The 22,535-nt window shown below is 34.7% G+C and overlaps 1 protein-coding gene across 4 annotated transcripts; it reads left to right on the forward strand.

The window, feature by feature from the left end:
• Nucleotides 1–1,967: 1,967 nt before the first annotated feature.
• Nucleotides 1,968–5,189, forward strand: LOC127107544 (protein GRAVITROPIC IN THE LIGHT 1). Of its 4 annotated transcripts, none has more exons than XM_051044829.1 (2): nt 1,968–2,135; nt 3,620–5,189. In XM_051044829.1, the coding sequence occupies exon 2, from the start codon at nt 3,686–3,688 to the stop codon at nt 4,943–4,945; it is 1,260 nt and encodes a 419-aa protein (XP_050900786.1). In that variant the 5' UTR covers nt 1,968–2,135; nt 3,620–3,685; the 3' UTR covers nt 4,946–5,189. The 4 variants fall into 4 exon arrangements, with proteins under 4 accessions (XP_050900786.1, XP_050900788.1, XP_050900787.1 ...); XM_051044831.1 differs by having other exon boundaries at nt 1,982–2,135; nt 3,613–5,189; XM_051044830.1 differs by having other exon boundaries at nt 2,015–2,221.
• The last annotated feature ends 17,346 nt before the right edge of the window (nt 5,190–22,535 follow it).

Genomic DNA, 22,535 nt, shown 5'->3' on the forward strand with positions numbered 1-22,535 from the left:
TTGAAAATCACAAACACTACCATCTCTCAATTTAACGATTGGACCGGGTTTCTGATTCCAATTCTAAAATTTTAGATAGTTGTCATAAATAAATGTTCGAATATATCTTCCAAGGTTTCCAATGGTTGAGCATCATCTATGAAGATTACCTTCATAGTAATATGATGTTCCAACTTTTTGGGTTTGTGTGTTTATTTCTTATTTATTGGTGATTGGAGAAACTCCATGAATCATTTCAAGAGTGTCTCACACTTCTTTGGAAGACTCACAAGTAAAAACATATTAAAATACTTTGGAATTAAGAGCATTTGTTAAAAGATGTTTAACTTTAAAATCAAGTTTGACTTTTCTCAATTCCTTCCCAGTCCAATCAAAATCAGGTTTACTTACTATCTTATCATTAAAGGATAAGGTACGGATAAATAAATAGTTGTTTAAAATATCCCACATTTTCAAATTTGTAGCTTTGATATAAGTTTCAAATCTTGCTTTACATAAGTCAAACATATCACCATCAAAAGGCGGATGTGTAGTCATGAAAAAGCTCTTGCTGAAAATAAAAGTGTTTATAGTCATCATCTTCTTCCTCATGGGACGTTTAATGTTTAAACAAGAGTTAGGATTTGATGCCACTCGTTGGGTATGAGACTCTAAACGCAAGAGGGGGGATATGGTGAAATATTTGGAATTTAAAATCTATTTCAAAACCAAATCTTTTACAAATCTACGTTTAAAAAGCTTTTGTAAAACACTTAGAGTAAAAGCAGTGGAGATATGAAAATAGAGTTGCAGGAAAAATAAATGACTGAAGATTAAAGAGCTAAATCATAAGAGAAATGGACAAGAAACTATAGAGGTTAGGTCTTAAGGAAATGACCTACTTCTCTCCCAAATAATTTATTCTTGAGAATTTCCAATATGATGATAAGAGCTTTTAACATGCTTTTCCCTTGAACCTCCTTTTACAAGGATTAGAGTTTTTCAATGACTAACTACCAAACCAACAATGAATTTTTAACTACAAAGACCTCCAAATCAAACTAAGAGTTTTTTAAGAATAAGCTAAGCTCACGAATCGATTGAGAGATTTAACAACGGAGACCTCCCTAACTAATGCGAGGTTTTAACTAGTTTACCTTAACAATCAAAAAGAGATGTTTTCACTTGGTTTAACTCAGAACCAAAAACTAACTTTCTCCCAATAAGGAATTACAATAATATCCTTACACAAGACAAAAATACCCTCACATATATAATACTTCACTCTCAAGAAGCACTAAGGCAAATGTGAGAAAATAAGAGAGAAAGAAGAGAATGAGAGAAATGTATGTGAAATACTATTTATGGTGTGTGATAAATAAGAAATGAACCCTCTATTTATAGGACAAAATGTGACTCAAATATGGAAACAATTCATGAGCTTTTTAAAGTTCATATTAATTATCGCAAGTGCATAATCGATTATAGCACCCCCAAAATGAAGGGCTTTTATTTCTAGTTGTTGTCAACCATTAAGGGGCTTATCCAATCAATTTTAGAAGTTTCAAAGAGAAATAATACAGTATACAAATGCCTAATTGATTATTCCTTTGTAAAACATGCTTTTAATTGATCTTACCGTTCCTTAGTCAATTGGATAAACTTTTAAAACAAATTTAGGCGATTTTATAAAATCACGAGAGACTTTTTAAAGGGTTTATAATGTGTGTGAGTGAGTTATCTTAATACAGTCAAATCTTAACTCACAACTCCTCTCATTCAAAATTGAGTAACATTCTTAATGCAGACACAACAACAAGAACTTTATTTTTAACATTATAATTTTTATTTATTTAACATTGTTACAAAAAAATATTTTGTTATTTATGGCATGTAATAAAGAAAGTAATAATATTTTGTGTGAACTTATGATTAGTGTTAGTTTCTAATAACAAAAATAAAAAATAAAATAAAAATAGAAGCAAGATAAAGTAAAAAATTGAAAATGGTTAACGGTTTTGATTGTTTTCACATATGAACAGGAATAGGGTTTTGGTTGGAGCTTGTCACTGTTACTTCCCACACGAAGCTTTTACTTTACTGAACCTCACAAGACAACTTCCATCTTCACTCTTCCTTCCAATTTCACCATTAAGGTATCATCAATCTCTCAGATCTCTCTTACAATGATCCATACCAAACCTCCTTTTCGTCAATTAACGTTCTTCATACTCTCCATCATGTACTGTTTCTCTTTTTCCTCTTTTTTTCAATTTAGGGTTTCATATTGTGTTGATGATAGATTAGAACCATAGAAATTTCACTGGGTCTGTTTTTGTCATCAGATTCGTATCGTTGTATGCATTTTTTGTTGAATTTTGATTGTGAATTAGGGTTTGTTGATTGAAAAATGCTGGATTTATTGTTTTTTTCCCCCCCAAATATCATAATTTAATTATCTTGCTGAAAAAGGCAGTCTTTCTAGGTAGAAACCTTATTTTCACAGTTTCATTTGTTTATTATATTTTTCATTTTCTTTTATGAGGTTTTAGTATTATTTTTTGGAAGATATGCAATAATGGGATTTGTTGATTAATCAATTTTTTCTAACATAAGCTTCTTGCTGTGTGGCTTAGGATTGCTAAAATAGTTTTTTGCTTTTGAAGCTTTGCTAATCCTGTATTATATTCAATTCATTTTCATTTTCATTTTCATTTTGTTTGTTGCAGCATTGATTTTGTTTTCGTTCATACATAGTAATATCGTAACTGAAATAGTGAGATTTTGAGACATTGGATTAAAGATTAGACCAGTAGGACTTCCTTTGTGTTACTTCCGGGACTTGTGGATATAGATGGTTGTTTTTGAGTCTGTTTATAGTAAATTTGATGTGAGTAGATGTAAGGAGAGGATGGCTATGACTTGAATAGGTTATTAGTTGTCACTTTCCAATTGTCAGTTCGACATATTTTCTTCATGCTGTAGGCAATTGACTCTGTGATCTGGCCTTCTGGATCAACCCTTTTAATGTAATTTTAATGAAATCAGGAAAGTTGTATTTTTTTTTCCGGTATGTTAGTTATAGTCCAGAGTTAACTTTTCTAACTTTTTTGATGTTTAAACTGTATGATGATTAAGAGCAATTAAAATCTTTAGTTTTTGGACATGCTATACATGGAACGAGGATTGGATTGGTTGTAGACTTGTAATTATAGAATGTTCTAGGTCCGAGTAACTTGAGAAAAGAGACACTGATATTATTTCAAATAAAGAAAGTGTCTTGGAGAATACTATAACTTACCAATATGGTATCAGACACAGTAGAAAAATGCTTTGATTAATACGATTGAGCTCATTACTGACAGATTGATAGTTGCGTACTTGTTGTTTCCATGATTAGTTATTTTGTAATGTATACTTTTTAAAAAATGTCGTAAACATTTGTTTAAGGGATTAACTCTTTTTGTGTTGATGGACATATTTGTAATGGGCAACGGCACATTCATTTTACGGTGTGACATTTTTTATTAATTGAACATGTTTCACACATGCACCCACTCCCGTAAGCTTGCACACACACTCTCAGTTTTTCCTATTGCACTGAACACCAACTTGATTAAACTTCTTTGAAAGCTTGCAGGTTGTGTGTTAATTTAGATTTTCTTGATCGAAAGCTTGTTCATCTGTCCCTCTATTGGCGTTAGCTATGCTACCAACTGGAGCTAAAGAGGCACAATTACGCGAGACCAACAGTCAGAAAGTCCACCCTCAACCCATGGAAGAAGCCATGAACCAGAATCCAGAAGCCGTGGAAACCCTAGTATCTAAAATTTTCACTAATATCTCTACACTGAAATCAGCTTATATTCAGTTGCAAGCTGCTCATACTCCCTATGACCCTGATAAAATCCACACTGCTGATAAACTTGTTATTAGTGAGCTGAAAAACCTATCTGAACTCAAGCATTTCTACAGGGAAAACAACCCAAAGCCAGTGTGTGTTTCTCCCCAAGACTCTCGTTTAGCTGCAGAAATTCAAGAGCAGCAGAGCCTCCTAAAAACGTATGAGGTCATGGTCAAGAAATTTCAATCTGAAATTCAGAATAAAGATTCAGAGATCCATCAACTTGAAAAGCAGATTGAGGAGGCTAGTCAGAAGCGAGCAAAACTAGAAAAGAATCTAAAGCTTAGAGGTTTGTCAACTAAAGAATCAGAAGATGGAAATGGATTTTTCCCCGTTGATCTAACTCCGGATCTCTTTACTTCTTCCGTGGAAGCAGCTGCTAAAGCGATTCATGATTTTTCTAAACCTTTGATCAACATGATGAAAGCAGCTGGGTGGGACCTTGATGCTGCTGCCAACTCAATCGAACCGAATGTTGTTTATGCAAAGAGAGCTCATAAGAAATATGCATTCGAGTCTTACATATGCCAAAGAATGTTTAGCGGCTTCGAGCAAGAAAGCTTCTCTATCAAATCAGACAATATTACAATCAATAAAGAGAGCTTCTTCCACCAATTTCTTGCCTTAAGGGAGATCGATCCGTTGGACATGCTAGGGCAAAATCCAGATTCCATTTTTGGGAAATTTTGCAGCAGCAAATACCTAGTGGTAGTTCATCCAAAGATGGAAGCATCATTCTTTGGAAACCTAGATCAGCGAAATTACGTGATGGGTGGAGGGCATCCAAGAACTCCTTTTTACCAAGCTTTTCTAAAACTAGCAAAGTCAATTTGGCTTTTACACAAATTGGCTTATTCTTTTGAGCCAAATGTCAAAGTATTTCAGGTTAAAGGAGGGAGCGAATTCTCCGATGTTTACATGGAAAGTGTTGTCAATAATCTGATAATGAATGAAAATGACGAAAAGCCGAAAGTTGGTTTGATGGTTATGCCAGGATTCTGGATTGGGGGAAGTGTGATTCAGAGTAAAGTTTATCTCACTGGTATGAAGGTAGCTGAATGATTCCTGAAAACAGGAAAATTAATCAGCAAATCCAAATCCATTTGGTTGTATGTGCTTTGTTTCATTTATCATACCTTTCTTATCTTGTAAGATAATGTTGTTGTTTGTAATTTAAGATCCCTTTTAGTTCTTGTAAGATTACATGTGCCCTTTATCTGTCTGTATGTTCATGACTCTTGTAACTCTAATAGTATATGTGGCAGGGATATTGGAAGGTGTATAAAAGTTTTCCTTTTTCCACTAACATCACTTTTGGGTTCTTATTATGTTTTCCAATCAATTATTTAACAACACACGCTTCTTCCATCTTGAGGAGTAATACTTTGTTTACTCCTTTAATCTATATACAAAATGTTTAGTTAACAATTATGTTTCAAATTAATTATCATTTTACTGTTTTAGAATACCACCCAAAAAAATGGAGAGAAGAAGATTGCTGAACGTTTGAAAATGGTGGCTTCTCTTTTCGCCATTTGTTTCTCTTATTCTTTTAATTTTTTTTTTATTATTAATATTAGGAAAACTAAAGTTAGATTTTTTTTTACTGTTGGGCTTTGTTTAAATATTTGGTTTAAGTCCATTCTTACTCTCTTTATTATATATATACACCTCCTGCCGAATCATTCAACACCTCCCATATGTTGGTGAATATTGTAAAGAATATAATGCATGGTTGTAGATGTCTATTTCATTGTGTTGTGTTATGTGTGAATTGGATTTTCAATCCACGGAATCGACAATCATATGCCGTTATGCCGCAAATATTGGTTTCAATATATTGATGGAAACTTCTGTCGCATTATGACCATTTCATACTATATTTCATTTGTTGTCGATACGTACAAACCGGCTTTGAGCATATTACTTAAAACTTTGCACGAATTTCTCAACTTGTCACTTATTTTGAATTTCGATTACGAGGTTTACTTAATCACATTTTGATACCGTTTGCATTGCCACTATGTGAATTAATCCTCACCTTATGATTTTTCTTGGTTGAGCGTTTGAGTTCTATTCCATGCCATTTCGCAATGATGTGTCCTACATTAGCATTTCTTTTGATTCATGATAAAATACAACGATCCAACGTCATTATGCTTAAATCGAATTTGAACTCAAATTCTATTTGTCTTGAACGTCCTTGCATTTTATGACATTGATTCACATCCTCACATCATGATCTTGATCCGTGCATGTTTTGTTTTGTTTTACTTCTTTAAATTTAATTAGGATGAATGTGTGTTTATGCATATGATGTGTGCGTTTTTATCTCCTATCTTTTGGCTTACTCTTGAGATTTCTTACAATGAGACTCTTTTGTGATCAGACACTCACTTGCTTGCGTGTGCTTCATTGGGTCTTTCTTTAATCGTTTCATTATCTCATATCCCCATTCGATAATTGTACCCTCATTCTCATGACGTGTGATAAGTTTGTCGCTTTATTTTTATTTGCTTTGTTAGGGTAGTTTCTAACACAAGAATAAAATCAACCCATTTTCAAAAAGAATAAAAGTAAAAACTTGATCCAATGTTGAGTATTTTTCTTAAAAACCTTTCTTTTCAATACACTTCTATCATTCCCAAGTTCTCAAACTTTTCACTTTTAAACCTTTTCAACTCTCTATTTTTGGTCAAACCATTTTGCAATCGTTAATCAAAAGCTTGATCCAATGTCAAGCCATTTTCCCAATGAAAATAAAAAACACCTAACCATTATTTAACACTTTTCGATAAAAAGGATGAAAGGAACGGAGTGTAGTCTACGAGCTCTTGAGAGTTAAGATCCGGGATGTAGTTCTCGTCAATCTAAACACTCATCATCCTCAAATCAATTCCATAACGCTTAATAAATCTATACTAGTTTCGAGTGCACTTGCTCAAGCCAAACTTCAATACATCTAAAAATATCGAAACCCTTTTTGCAAATAAGATAAAAAAATGAGCGGGGTGTAGTCCACGTATTCCCGAGAGTTAGGAACCAAGATGTAGTTCTCTCCCTTTCGAAATCTCTCATCATCCAAAATACTTCAAACCAATAAACTCTTTTCTCACCGCTGTGCGATTGATCCTTAAATCGTTTTCTTAAATGAAAGGTACTTTGTCTTAAGACATCACAAATAAAACGTTTCGTCCACTTGAACGTGTGAGTAAGCTAGCGACGTTACCCATGAATGTTAACTTGTAAATCCATTCAGCCGAGATGCAAACGTTCCATTCTCCATTTGTTTTGGGTAGCTAACAATGTTTCTTTGATTTACACAAATAAGCTTTTGCCAAAATCGACCAACAAATAAACATTTTCTACCCAAAACTATGTAAGCCTTGAGTTCTCTATTGCATAATAAAAAATCCAAAAACTTTTTCTCTTTTCTTTTGTTCCTATTCTTCTTTCCCTCTTAATAACTCGAGAAGCCTAACATTTATAAGCTAACACTATCGCAAACAACTAACCTAAAGGTTCCCATTGAGTACAACTGACGTGAGGGGTGCTAGTACCTTCCCCATGTGTACTCGACTTCCGAACCCTGATTTGGTTGCAACGACCAATATCATTGTCGTTCTTTCTTGGGTTTTATCTATATTTCCCTTTTCCTTTTTAGGAATAGATAAAGTTTGCTTGCGACTCTATTTAGTCCATCGCGCGAGCACTCGATTGCTCTTCGTGAAGTCGTGTTCTCATTTTTCAAGGTATGACGTCTAGTAAAGGGGGATGTAGTTCCCTTATGGCTATTAATGGAACACCATATAATAAATTATATAGATGTAATCACTTGGTTAGGCTACCATATGGAAGTATAATTACAAAGATTCCAACTAAAGCAGGTGTTAAACTTGTTGAAGAAGTAGTGAGCATCGTCCATTATAAAATAAATGCAGCAATATGAGAGCATGTGTCTTTCAAGGAGCATTTGGGAGTGATTTAGTGGTAGAAGAAGTTCAACCAATAGTAGAGAATAAAGAGATATTGAACTTAATTCTTAAACTCTCCCAGGAAACCACTCTTAATGTTCAAAGGATATCTAAGGAAATTGCTCCCATATCCAGGAACTCAAAAGGAAAAGACATGCCTGACAATGATGATACCTACAATGAGTAATTGTCTCACTTATGTGTTTTATTTTAGCTTTAAGTGTGTTTGATTTCTGCACTTTCACACTTTTTTGTACTTTAAATTCTCTTTCAATTAATGACGTGTTTTCCTTTTCTTGAAAATCATCTATGTGATCAATTTGAACTATGTAATTGCTTGTCTATTTCTTTTGTCGCATCTTTTTCCCTTATTTTTGATTATGCCAAAAGGGAGAAGTATACTCTTAGGGGGAGTTTAACCATTCTAAAATTTATATATTTTTTTCTCTTTTACCACCTCCGTGAGAGATGAATTGTCATCGTCAAAATTGAGAGAATGTGAATCTATGTGCTTGTAGGTATTGTTTAGAATATCCAAGTGGTGGAATTCGTTCATAACTAAGTTTTAATCAAATGTTCGATTTTGATGATGACAACACCTAATATCAAAAGGTGGGAAGTCAAAAATTGAGGGATATTAGGTTACTAATAAAATAGTTAGTAAATAGGTTTTAGGGTTTTCTACGTAAAAATATAGTTTTGGTGAAAAGAGGCAAGAGGCAAAGGCTATGGCATAGGAAGAACATCCATTGAAATAACTTAAGGAGTTTTATTGGGAAATCTAAGGTAAGGGGGAGATTACTCCTAATGTTAGTGTAGATTGCATGATTGGGTAGAGGAAAATCCTTAATCCCATTAGGTTTTTCATAACTTTTTTTTATGAATGAATGATGAACATGAAATGAATTCTCTAATTGTATGATCATGTGTTATGTTGTATGATTTTCATATACTATTTTTCCACGAGAATAACGTGTTCTTGTTGATGGAATTGGTATGAAAGTGTGTTCATATGTGTGTTGTAGTTTGATGAAAAAGTATGATAAATCCAAGATTAATTGATGAATTCACATGTTAATTGATGGATAAATGTTGTATGGATATTGAATGTTATTTCCCTTGAAGTTTCTGTTTGATTTGGGGTTAGGGAAGGAAAAACCGCAGTTCTATTTTCAACTCCAATGGCAAAATGCCGTTCTGCCTTATGGTTTAAGGTAACGGGCGTGACCCTAATGACGCCTTGGTCGTCATCGATTTGGAGGTGCTGACGAGCGTCATTTCCTGTATGGTAGATCGTCATGGTCTCCAGGCAGAATCAGTTGGGATGACTACCATGTGGACAACGTGTGAGGTGACGACCGTCACCTTGGTGACGGGTAACTCGTCACGCTGCCAAAATGAGCGTCATTCACTCAATTGTATGGAATTGATTTGTTATTTTGATTTTTGATATGTTGTCGTGATTAGTCTACTATTTAGCCATAATTTGTAGGTATTTGATGTTGTTTATTATGTTGTTGTGGAATTAATTCACTTGTGTTGTATGGAGAATGTTGTTGTGTATATTGGTTGGTGATATTTGCATGGTGATCATTTTTTATAAGATTGCATGTTATGGTGAATCATGTAGCATGGTGTACGAGCTTGAGACCAACTTTGGTGTGCTCTAGCCTGGTGGTATGGATTCAGAAGCAAGTAGCTAATTCTAATGAGGAATTAGTGAAACATTTTCTATGGTGATGATAACGAATTTGTTGTGCCCTGATTTAATGGTGTGGATTCAAGAGTGATTAGTTGGTTCCATATGGGAGTCGGTGAAGCGTTACTTATGGTTATAGTAATGATTTGGTGTGCTCTGGTCCTATGTTGGGGATTCAGGAGCGAGATGGACTTGTATTGTCCATAATGATACCACATGCATTGTTGAGTCATGGTGTTGAGTATATTTGCATTCATTGTGTGCACATGTATTGAATGATTATGTTAAAATTGGTGATTGAGAATGCCTTGGTAACGTGTGCGATTAAATTGTGTTGAATAATTGTTGATGTTTGTTTAGGCTACCCTTGCATACTTTTGTACCATTACATATTATGAGCGTATCTCACCCCTTTGTTGTTTGTGCGATTTTGTGCTCCTTCTTGGGGTACAGACAAGCAGGTAAATGAGTAACTGCTTAGAAGTGAAGGATGGCGTTGAAGTTGTTCTTCTTTCTTTTCTATTTTATGCGATGTTTTAGATTTTGTTGCTCTGATGTGATACACTGGGCGGTCAAATGTTTTTTTTTGCTATTTGCTAATGTTTCTATGTTGTTTATGTTGAAGGCACTTTCCATAACCATGTTGATGATATGAGATATATTTTGTTGTTGAATTATTTTAAATTGATTTTTCCGCTATGATGAGCCTATGTAAACGCTAGCATGTGATGACATGTGTTTAAATTATTGTATGTTTATATAACCCGTGTTACAGAGCTGGTTTCTGCTGTATTTGAGTGGCATATATGTGTGTAGTTGTTTTAATCTCATTATTTCATGTTTTGGGGTTTAAGGTGTTACATAGTGGTATCATAGCAGGTTGCTCCATCTAGCGATGTTTTTCACATGTTAACTGTCGATAGTACGCGACATATGTGTGAAACAATATCAATAGTCATTTGTTTTCCTAACCGCTTGCCTTTAGGAGCTGGATTGAAATAAGTGGGGGAAAAACTTCTACTTCTTTGAGATGGTTAAGGTGTGAAAGCTTGGTTCAGCGTGTCGCTGATTGTAGAAATGCAGGTGTTATCGAGGATGTGTTATTTCTGGAACTTGATGTTATCTTTAGAATGAACTGGTTTGAGTTCAACAATGTTCGTATCAACAATATTGACAAGGCAGTGTCATTTCAAGAGTTTGATGTAAGTGATGAGTTGTTTGTGTCTGCTAAGAAAATGGACGAGTTTATGAAGGATGAGGTTGAGGTGTTCGTGATATTAACTTCTATGAAGGCCAAATCAAGGCTTTGATTGGTGACTTACCAGTGGTATGTGGTTTTCCATAAGTGTTTTTAGATGATATCAACGATTTGCCACCGGAGCGCGAAGTTGAGTTCGCTATAGACTTAGTACCCAATACTAGTCCTATATCGATGGCTCCTTATAGAATGTCTGCTTCAGAATGGAGCGACATGAAGAAATAGTTAGAGGATTTTCTTGATAAAAAGTTTGTCCGTATGAGTGTTTCACCGTGGGGAGCCCCGGTGTTGCTGGTTAAGAAGAAGGATAGTAGCATGAGACTGTATGTTAATTATCAATAGTTGAATAAAGTGACAATCAAGAACAAGTATCTACTTTCTAGGATTGATGATTTGATGCATTAATTGGTAGGTGCTTGAGTATTTAGCAATATTAATTTTCGTTTAGGTTATCATCAAATTTGTGTGAAACCATAAGATATTTCGAAGACTGCATTCAGAATAAGGCATGGTCATTACGAGTACTCAATGATGTTATTTGGGGTGTCTAATGTGACTAAAGTGTTCATGGAGTACATGAATAGAATATTCCGTTTGTATTTAGATTAGTTGGTGGTTGTGTTCATCGATGACATCTTGATATATTAAAAATCTGATGAAGAGCATGTAGAGCATATGAGGGTTGTGTTGCAGACCTTGAAAGAGAATAAGCTGTATGCAAAGTTGTCCAAGTGTGAGTCCTGGTTGTGGTAAGTGAGATTACTTGGCCACGTGATTTCTAGTGGGGGTATTACTGTTGATCCATTGAAGATAGATGCATTGTTGCAGTGTTGCACTGAGTTTCCATTGAATCAGTTAAATCTAAAGGGTCAAACATATGTTTAGAGTGTGCATTGTGAAGAGGGTTCTCAAGAACTCAATAAGAAGTTGACGTCTGGTCCAATTTTGATATTGCCGAATCCAAGTGAGTCCTTTGTGGTGTATTGTGATGCTTTTAAGATGGGTCTAGGTGGCGTGTTAATGAGGAATGGTTAGCTAGTGGCTTGCCGTTTAGAAATTGAGGGTTCTGAAAGGAATTATCCTACGCGTGATCTAGAGTTGGAAGCAGTGGTATTCGTGTTGAAGATTTGGAGACATTATCTGTTTGGCTATATAACTAAGGTGTTTAGTGATGACAAGAGTTTGAAGTATCTATTCGATCAAAAGGAGTTAAATATGAGACAGAGGAAATGAATCAAATTTATTAAGGATTACAATTTTGGCTTGAGTTACCATCCGAGTAAAGGGAATGTTGTAATTGATGCATTAAGTAGGAAGTTGTTACATATGTTGATGCTTATGGTTCGAGAATTGGAATTAATCAAGCAGTTCAGAGACATGAGTTTGGCATGTGAAGAGACTCATAATAGTGTGAAGTTAGGTATGTTGAAGCTGACTAGTCGTATCATTGAAGAGATTAGAGAAGGTCAAAAGATCGATGTGGGATTGGTTGATCGGCTTGTGTCAATCAATCAAGGTAAGGGAGGTGACTTCAGAATCAACAAGAATGGTATGATGCGTTTTAAAGACATGGTATATGTACCAGATGTATCAAAACTTAAGAAGAGTATTCTTAATGAAGGTCGTAGGAGTGGTTTATTCATCCCAGTGCCACTAAAATGTATCAAGACTTGCGGAAATTATTTTGGTGGCTAGGAGTGAAGAAACAGGTAGCCGGGGTTGTTTATGCTTGCTTGACTTGTCATAAGTCAAAGGTTAGACATCAGAAGTCGTTGGGTCTGATACAACCGTTGAGTATTCCTGAGTGGAAGTGGGACAATATTTCCATGGATTTCGTGACAAGTTTTCCGAAGACGACAAAAGGATGTGATTCCATTTGGGTTATTGTTGATAGTGAGGTTTACCAGAATGTGTTTATAAAATTGCTTCTATTAAATTAGAATAAAAAAGGTTAATACAATAAATTTCTCACACAATAACAAACAAAAACTCTATGTATGTTTCTATTATCTATACACAATAATATCCAGTTCAGCAAAAAGCGTTGTGTGTATATGTGAAATAAAATAGTGAATTGGAACCTTATTTAATCTTCCAAGTCTCCTTTATATAGGCAATAAAAAGATCCATTGGAGGGTAGAATTGTAATATCAAAATACAATTGTCTCCTTGTATACTGGTTTTTTTAGTGGGAGGAAAAAAGGTACAATAGTACAGTCCTTAGCCCACAAAACCAGCGTAGTGGAAGGAATGTTGATCTCGTACTGAGTACTATTTCCTTATGCAAAACCTTTTGATCTTATCTTCTAATATTCAGAGGATTCTGAATAAATGATGTTGAAGCATGTTTAGAAGGATCAAAAGACTGGTTAAGAGAATCTTCAGAACTTTGGTTTGTGGAGTCTTGGCACAGTTCCTCAGAACATGGTCTTCAAAGTCTTCAGATCTTGTTCTTTAGAGTCTTTAGAACTTGAGAATGCATAATCTTGAAGGCTTGACACACCTTTAGAGGCTATTCTATCAGAGTCACAGTCAGAAGCTTTAGCATAAACGTTCATCAGCACCGTTATCTAAGAGCGTTCTAGTACTTGGCATCATCTTATAAGACACGTTTGTATCTCTTCAGAGTTAGAGTGTGTTGAGTCCAGAATCTGATGACGTCACACGCCAATTCTTCAAATTCAGAACCTATTAACAAAAGCTACACACTAGACAAAACCATTAAGGTAGAGAATTATTCTCTAAGAAACAAGGCATTGTTATCATCAAAACTAAAGGACAAATGCAAAACCAAATATTGTTCTTACAATCTCCCCATTTTTGGTGATGACAAAAGCATGTATTTTGATGAATAATTTTTATTTGGTTTCATCACATAAAAACATCAAAGTGAGGTTTGGAAGCTCCCCCTAAATTTTATACTATTAAAATTATTTTTCAGCTTAGAATTTCAGAGTTAGGTTTGCAAGCTGCCCCTGAATTTAAGACTTAAAATAATCTTAACACATATAAAATATCTCAATCAACATGAAAGAAATAACTTCCCATAAGGAAGAAGCCTGGTTACTTATAATTATAGTAACTTCCTAGAATGTAGAAGCCTGGGTACAAAATTATTTCATTCAGAAAGTATGGTCATCAACCTTGCGTTAGAGCATGATTTGTATGAACTTTCATATGCCTGGTTGTTTGCCTGGTTGTTATTAGAGCTTGTATAGCATGGTTCAAAACTTCGCCTGGTTCAGAACTTGTATACGTCTGGTTAATTGTCTGGTTCACTTTTTAGAACATATGCTTGGTTCACTTGAACTCAAATCAGCTCGGTTAATGCCTTAAAACCTGAAATGCTTGGTTAACTTAAAAACATGATGAACTTATTCAAAGTTCCGAGAAAAGTTACCAATGTCAGAAAGGATGTTAAAAACATGTTTAGGTTTCAGAGTTAGAATTAGGTATATCAAAATCAATCATTCTTCTCCCCCTTTTGTCATAAATCAAAAGAAATAAAGACAAAGTAAACCAAATAGAATTTTCATTTCATTGAGAATAATAAATAATTACAGAAATGATAAAGGATGAAACTAAGAAAACATAAGGGTTTTAGAAGGGGTGGCAGACTTGATAAGATATCTCCAAGCATCCCTTCAACCTTTGTGGTTTTCTCAGGTTGAGACTTGAACATCTCATATTGTTTGTCCAGCCTATTTCTAACCGCAAAATTACCAGCCTTTAGATCTTCCAAGTCTTTAGAATGATTTCCTCAGAAACCAAAGTCTTATGAACTCCAGAAACACTTCCAGCTTCAAGAGTTTTCTCAAAAGTAGCCAAAGTCAACTATTCTGGTTGAGGAGGATGAATCACTTCTGGTGCAAGAAGAAGAAGTGTTGGAGGAACCGTATGAAGCAAAGGTTCACGATACTAGAGAATCTGGCATGTTAGTTCCTTTGTGCTTCCTTCAGGCACAAGAATTCCAACTCTCTAGAGCTGAAGTCAATCCAACTTCTGAAGTTGTCACATAAAATACACACTTCAGATAAGTTTGTATTAGAAATGTAAACTTCAACATCTGATTCAGAATCAGAGTCATGAGGTTTAGAGTGAGTTCAGGAGTATCATAAGCATCTTCAGTGTGCACAAGTTGACCTAAAGTAGATTTTGATGAACCGACTTGAAGGAGATGAATGATTTGTGGTTGTTGTTGAGATGATGAAGAAGAACCACGAGCAGTTCATCTAGCAGTTACAATACTTTGTTGTTGAGTTTGTTCTTGTTGAGAAATTTGTTGGTGTTGAGAAGCCATTGAGTATGAAGAAAAAAGGGTTTTAGGGTTGCAGTAAGTTTTAAGCTAAAAGAGAGAAAGTGTGGGTTGTGGATGTAGCGAAAGTGTGTGAAGTGAGTGAGGTGGGTTTAAATAGAGGTTTTTCAATCATGAATAAAATCTTGAATAGTGCAAAAATATGACAAAGGGATGAAGCGTGAATATTTTACCTAATCCCAAGAGGTTTATTCACCCAACATGTCACATCAGCAGATCAAAAATGGTTCCGTTTTCTAAGACAATTGTCTTTAAAACTGTTCCACTGATTGAGATTGATTGACAATTATTAAATGCAAATACTATTCAATATCCAGAAGACAAATTGTTTAACCAAACAAGTTCTGACAGAATACTTATGAACTTATGAAACTTTCTCACTTCAGAATACTCAAATGTTCCGAGCCAAAAACAAATCTCAGAATCTAACTAAACAATTAGGAGAGATCAAACATTATGAGATAATCATCTTTTTCATTATGGATATAAGTCCATTTTTAAAATTTTCAGAATGAAAACAAACTTATCTTTAATGAGGGGTTTTATAAAGATATCAATTCATTGATGGTCTATATCATTGGATTTTAAATATAAAATTCCATTCTGAACATAGTCACGTATAAAATGATGTTTTATCTTAATGTGTTTTGCTCTAGAATGCAAAATGGGATTCTTAGATAAAAAAATAACAGAAGTATTATCATAGAGAATAAGAATGTTATTCTCATATATCTGAAAAATATTCTAGCTGAATTTTCATCTAGAGCATCTGAGTGCTGCATCCAAAAGCTACAATATATTCAGCTTCAGTAGTTGATAGTGCTATTGTTGTTTGCCTCTTGCTGGACCATGAGATCAAGTTGTCTCCAAGAAACTGACGACTTCCAGAAGTAATTTTTCTCTCAATTCTGTCTCCAGCATAATCAACATTACAATAACCCAGTAGCTTGTAATATTTATATTTTCTATAACACAAGCAAAGGTTAATTGTACCTTTCAGATACCTGAAAATCCTCTTAACAACTATTAAGTGGGATTCTCTAGGGTCTTATTGGAAGCGAGCACACAAACATACACTAAACAAAATGTCAATTCTAGAAGCATTCAAGTATAAGAGAGAGCCAATCATACCTTTGTATACCTTTTGTTCTACCTTAACATCTACCTCATCCTTCTCAAGGATACATGTAGGATGCATATGAGTCTATGACATTTTGCATTCTGACATGTCAAACTTCTTCAGAAGTTGTTTGGTGTACTTGCTTTGTTGGATGTACATTCCTTCTGGACTTTGATTGATCTGAATCCCTTGAAAGAACTTGAGTTCTCCCATTAGACTTATCTCAAACTATGCCTGCATTGACTTATCAAATTCCTTGCACAAATATGCATTAGCAGAACCAAATATGATATCATCTACATAAATTTGAACAACAAGGATATAATTTTGAATGATTTACATAATAAAGTTGTATCAACCTTCCCTCTGGTGAAATCATTTTCTAAAAGAAAATTGCTTAGTCTTTCATACCATGCTCTATGAGCTTATTTTAAACCATACAATGATTTCTTAAGTTTGAAAACAAAATTTGGGATTTTAGGATTTTCAAATCTAGGAGGTTGGTGTACATACACTTCTTCAGTCATGTAACCATTCAGAAAAGCACTCTTAACATCCATCTGATATAGGATGATGTTACAATTAACAACAAAGTAAATTAAGAGACGAGTAGACTCTAACCTGGAAACTGGTGCACAAGTTTCCATATAGTTAATACCTTCTTGTTGACTATAACCTTGTGCGGCCAATCAGACCTTATTTCTTACTACCTCTCCTTGTCTATTCAACTTATTTCTCAAGACCCACTTAGTTTCAATAACGTGAGTTCCCTTGGGTCTTGGCACAAGATCCCACACGTCATTTATTGAGAATTGATTGAGTTCCTCTTGCATATTCAGAATCCATTGTGTGTCCAGAAGCGCTTCATCAACTGGCGTAGCTCTATCATAGACACCAAACCAGAAGCGTCTCTTCAGAAGGTTTGGATGAGGATCTGGTTCTGACAGGTTCAAATTTATCTCCCAGAATCAATTCTTCAGAATGTGAATATCTTTATATGTGCTTCTTCAAACGTGTCTAACTTTCAACAGCTTCTGGTTGACTAGCTTCAGAGTTTTTTGCCTCAACATCTTTTACTTCTGAAGTTTTACCTTCAGAACATAAATAAGTAATTTCCAGATCTGAAAATTTCTCAACTAGCTTTTACTTTTCAGAGCCAAACTTATCATCGAATCTGACATGGATTAATTCTTCAAAAATTTGTGTCTCAGTGTTATATACTCTATATCCTTTTAATTCATAGTATTCTAACATTTTTTATCATTCCCCACATATCTGCTAATCATCCGTAATAAAAAAATTAGGCTAGGCTAGGGTCCACTTCATTTCACGTCATATCCCTAGAAAACCAAAAATGAAAAAAGATTTCTTAATGCATTCATAACATATCATATCATTTCATTTCATAAAGGGACAAAATTTGAGTTCTTTAGTAATTAACTATCTCCCATCATGATCATATGAAAGTTAACATTCTTCATATTCTCTGGACGAAGATACTTAAATAGGGGGAACTATCATACCCCAATTTTGTCCTTAATTCAATAAATTAATGCATTCATCAATACATTTGCATTATCTATACATCATAGCATGCATTATATCTCGCATAACGCATAAAATGTCAATCGAAATAATTTTTCAGATTTACAAACAAACTGGTCAAATCGATTCTCAATTGTGTGTGAAATTAGCGGGAGAAATTTTTTGAAATCGAGCTTGCACACGTCAGTATTATTAATCTACGGTTCAAGTTGATTAACCTGACATGCTCATTTTATTTTTTCGACTATTTTTTCGATCGTATTTTAAACAGTTTGAGCCTTTTAACCGATCATTTTTTATTTCAAAATTTAATCAAAACTTGTATGTTTCTGAGAAGTTTATTTCGCGCTGATCATTTTAGTGCATTTATTTTAATTTTTCAAGCACTTTCACGCTCGATTTTTATTCATTTTGAATCAATTTATTTTTATTTTTGTATCAAAATGGTCGAAATAAATAAATAGGATTAGTCATGTGCTCTTTTCAATTTTATTTAGTTTATTTAAATTTATTTAAATTTACTTATTTTAAATAATTTAAACTGTTTTTTATCTCTCAAAATATCCAAAAGGGCAATGTTGGAAATGTATTGAACAGTAACCCCAATAATCCTAGTATATATATTTATTACTGATGGCAAATGAGGAGGAAGAGTGAGCCAATCCCAACATACACGTATCCTCCGCCCCTATATTTCAATTCATCACTCTGTTCTTTTTTTCAAAAAGATAAAAAGCCAAACATGCCTTTGCTTCACTATTCATATGATTCATATCTATTTTTCTACTTTTTTTTCTCATATCACACACCACAACCATTAGCCATGTTTCTCTCGCATTTTAAGGAGTTTATACTTCATATCATGAGACACACATCAAGAAGAAGAAGAACGCGATATAAAAAAGGGGCAATAATCTTCTTCTCTTTAAACACACTAAACACCATTTTCATAAATACATTCCTACACATAAACCTCTCTAACAACAAAGCTCTATATAATCTTCACATAATAATTTATTTTCATCAAACTTTGTCATAATACCATTAAACTTCTCACAATTTTTTACATCATCATAAATCCACCTCACTTACTCATAAACACAACTTCAACTTCATTCTTATCACCATAAACCCATTTCACTTACTCATAAAAACACCAAGTTGTCATACCATTTCCGACGACTTCGTGAAAGCTCCGACCGTGCCATTTCCGACGATCTCGTGAAAGCTTCAGTCGCCACCACACTATCAACTAGTCTCTCTCCATTTCCCTCTTTTAATTTCTGTTTTTGTTCATTTTTTTTAGATCTAAAGTTGTTTGTTTGATTATTATTTGAAAACATGTGAGAGTTTTTGTTAAGAGAGGAAGAAGGTGAACTAGAGTGAGATGGGAGATAAAGTTGAGTGAGAGAGAAAAACTTTCAGTATTTTGTTTTTTTATTACTAAATTTTTCATTTGGTTTTACTTGTTTCTATTTTTACTATTATTCATGCCATTAAATGTGATAATTTGTTCCATATATTTAAAAAAAAGCTCATTGATTTACTGAACCAAAGAGAACAACAGCGACCCACTTTATATGTTTATTTTTTATTTTTATTTTATTTTAATTATTTAGTCTAGTTTACTCTTTATTTAGTTTTTTTTGGATTTGTGATTTGGATTTGGGCTTTAAGCCCATTTTGCCTACTTTCTCATCGCACCCTCCTCTTAAGAAATAAACTTCGAGCCCCTTTTTTTTAATTCTTTTATTTGTATTTTGATTCAAATACCGTGTAAAGTTAATTTTTTTTATTAGAAATTTTAAGTTGTTTTAATAAATACTTTTTAAAAAAATGATAAAAAAAGGAGCTTAGATTTTAATGTAAATTTTTGTTTATTTATTTTGATTTCATTTATTCAATCAAAATTGAAATTTTACTTAAATATCTATAGATGGGTGATTTAAGTTTCTCTTACCAAATAAAATTTCAAAATTACTTTAAAAATAAAATCTTGACTCATGATTTGCTTGAATTGTTTGGTACAGGTGTCGCATCCTGCGAAAAATCAACCGGCGAGCCTAAAAATAAAAACACACAGAGCCGCCACTAAACGTTATTTATCCCAAGATAGGGAAAGGAAACGCTCAGAGAAACCTGGAAAGACATGGTCTCGCGACCAGAGAGAAAAGGTTCGGGAGTCGGTTACGCAAGGGGAAGGTATTAGCACCCCTCACGTCCGTCGTACTCGACGGGATCCACGTCCTAGAATAAAGAAAAGGTTGCTAAACATCACACACACACACGGGGAACGCAGGTGGGGTTAAGAGGAACGGGCTCGATAAGGTATCGCACCTTATGCCTACATATCTTGTCTGGAACAAGAATCAGAGCCACTGTAGTTCGGCTTACGCACGCCAAACAACACAAAACATACGAATAAGCAAGGGTGGCAAACATGGAGCCCGACAACCACTGGATGGAATTACGTCGGCATCCGAACCAAAACACACTCAAATGGGCAAACATGGAGCCCGACAGCCAATCCTGGGCTTATGTCAGCATCCGAACCCAAAGCAATCAAACAGATAACAAGTAAACGCACGCAAAAAAAGAAAAAGGTTGCCCGGAGAGGTCTCGCACGACCACCTGCCTACATACCTCGTCTGGCACGAGGATCAGGGCGATGTAGTTCCCCTAAACAGGGGAGAAACTCTCTCCTAACCAGAAACAGAGGGAAAAACACGACACTAGGGAGCTGAGACTCGAGCCTAATGTTGTCATGCAAAGTTAACCCTAAGTTCGGTTTTCTATCCTACTTGCATAAGCAAACTAACCTAACCAGGAAAGAAGCTAGCACACAAGCATACAATCATATATCATCAAATGAGAACAGGTATCTCAAACAAGCATGTCAATCAGATATCCACATAACACGCACTATAGCCAAACAAGGGGCTCAATCAATCAGGTTTGACTGCCTAAGCAATCGTCTGTACAGGCTGTGTTTGCTCTTAACCTTGCCATTACGAGGCTAAGGTGAAGCAGATGATAGGATGAAGTGAGGATCAGACCTCACAGCTCTTATCCCTAACCAGGGAGAGCTGACAAATGAGCATGGGTCCAGAATAGGGGAACCCTTCTATACTCGATGACTCTGACACAACAGATCTTGGGCTTTTGATCTCAATGCTACAACCATGTAATGGGAGCAAGGAGAAGACTCAACTGAATAGTGGGGGACAGGTTGCTTGCCCCTACCTTCCACCAATTGCCTTACTTGAAGGACTTTTCCTGCTTGGGCTTAAAAATAAACATACACAAGCATTGCCTCTTAAGGAGGACTTCAGACAATTTGCCCGGCCCGGTAACAGCCGGGTCTCCAGACTACATGAAGTTTTAAGAAGTTACCTCAATGCAAATTGCTTATGCAAAGCAAAGCAATAGTTCACAAGGAACTGAGCAACTAAAGTACCTGGAAACAATCAAACTCAGTCAGTATTCAATCAGACAAATTGTACAGCAAACAATCAAACAGTTTAAACAATACAACACAAAGCAAGGCAAGCTCAAAGCTTAAACCTAAACTTCACCACCTACAAAACAATGTTATGTTAGTATACAAACATCAACAATCATCAATCAAAATTGATTTGGACCATTCTCCATGTGCATTGCTTTTTAATCCTGAAAAATCAAGCAAACATTAGCAACTAGACCACTAGGCCAAGCCTAGGGTCCCAAAGCAAGAAAAAAGTTAAAACAGCAAGGTATCCACCATCCAACATCAAATTAACATCAAACAAGAGCAAACATCCTTGGTCTCATGTTTATATCATCCATCAAGTTCAATTCATGCACAAAACAATCCATATTGGTTCAAATGAAGCACCAAATATACAAACAGAAGTATTGCATTCAAAGCCATGCCAAAACACATCAAAAAAATCTCAAATTAAATACACCTAAACAGGGGTCAATCAAGGTCTACCATGTCAAATTTGAGCTCAATTGGGCAGATGGAACCATGTCAATGAAAATCAACAAAAACAGTCACAATTTCATGCTTCAAATCACAACATCAACACATGCTTCCACTTCAAAAATTCATATCTCATTGAAAACAACAAAGAAATGGATGAGACCAAAACAGGGAGGTCCTAACATGTGTCTAGTTCATGCATATCAAATTTCATGGCCATACAATACAATATGAGGATTTCCCAATCATTCTACCAACCTAGGTCATATGAACTTGCACATTCAATCACCAGAAATGAAAAATCATGATCAATTAGAAAATACAACATAAAATTCCACAAAAATTCAACAAGCATCCTAACATGTCAACCAAACGCCATGCAAAATTTCATTCAATTCTAACATGTATAGGCCAATCAATTAAATTCCACAAGTTGACATCAAGAGGTGTGACACAAATTGTCACACCTAAGTTCCAGAATCATAACTCAAAGGCCAGGTATCAAAAATCCACAAAATTTACATATAAATGACCATCAACCAGTCAGGAATCATCACAAAAAATTGGCACAAATTTATTTTATGATATGAGCATTTCATGGATCAATTACCAAAATGTATCAAAAATGGACATACATGAGAAAACCCTAGGCAATTTATTTTTCTACACGTGAAAAAAAATAATAAAAATCACCATAAAAAACTACACATCACAAGGAGAATAATGCAAAAAGTCTCATCAAATTTGGACAAAAAATGAAGAACTTATGAATTTTTG

This window comes from Lathyrus oleraceus, chromosome 7 (genome assembly GCF_024323335.1).
Source record: "Lathyrus oleraceus cultivar Zhongwan6 chromosome 7, CAAS_Psat_ZW6_1.0, whole genome shotgun sequence".
NCBI classification, from domain to species: Eukaryota; Viridiplantae; Streptophyta; class Magnoliopsida; order Fabales; family Fabaceae; genus Lathyrus; species Lathyrus oleraceus.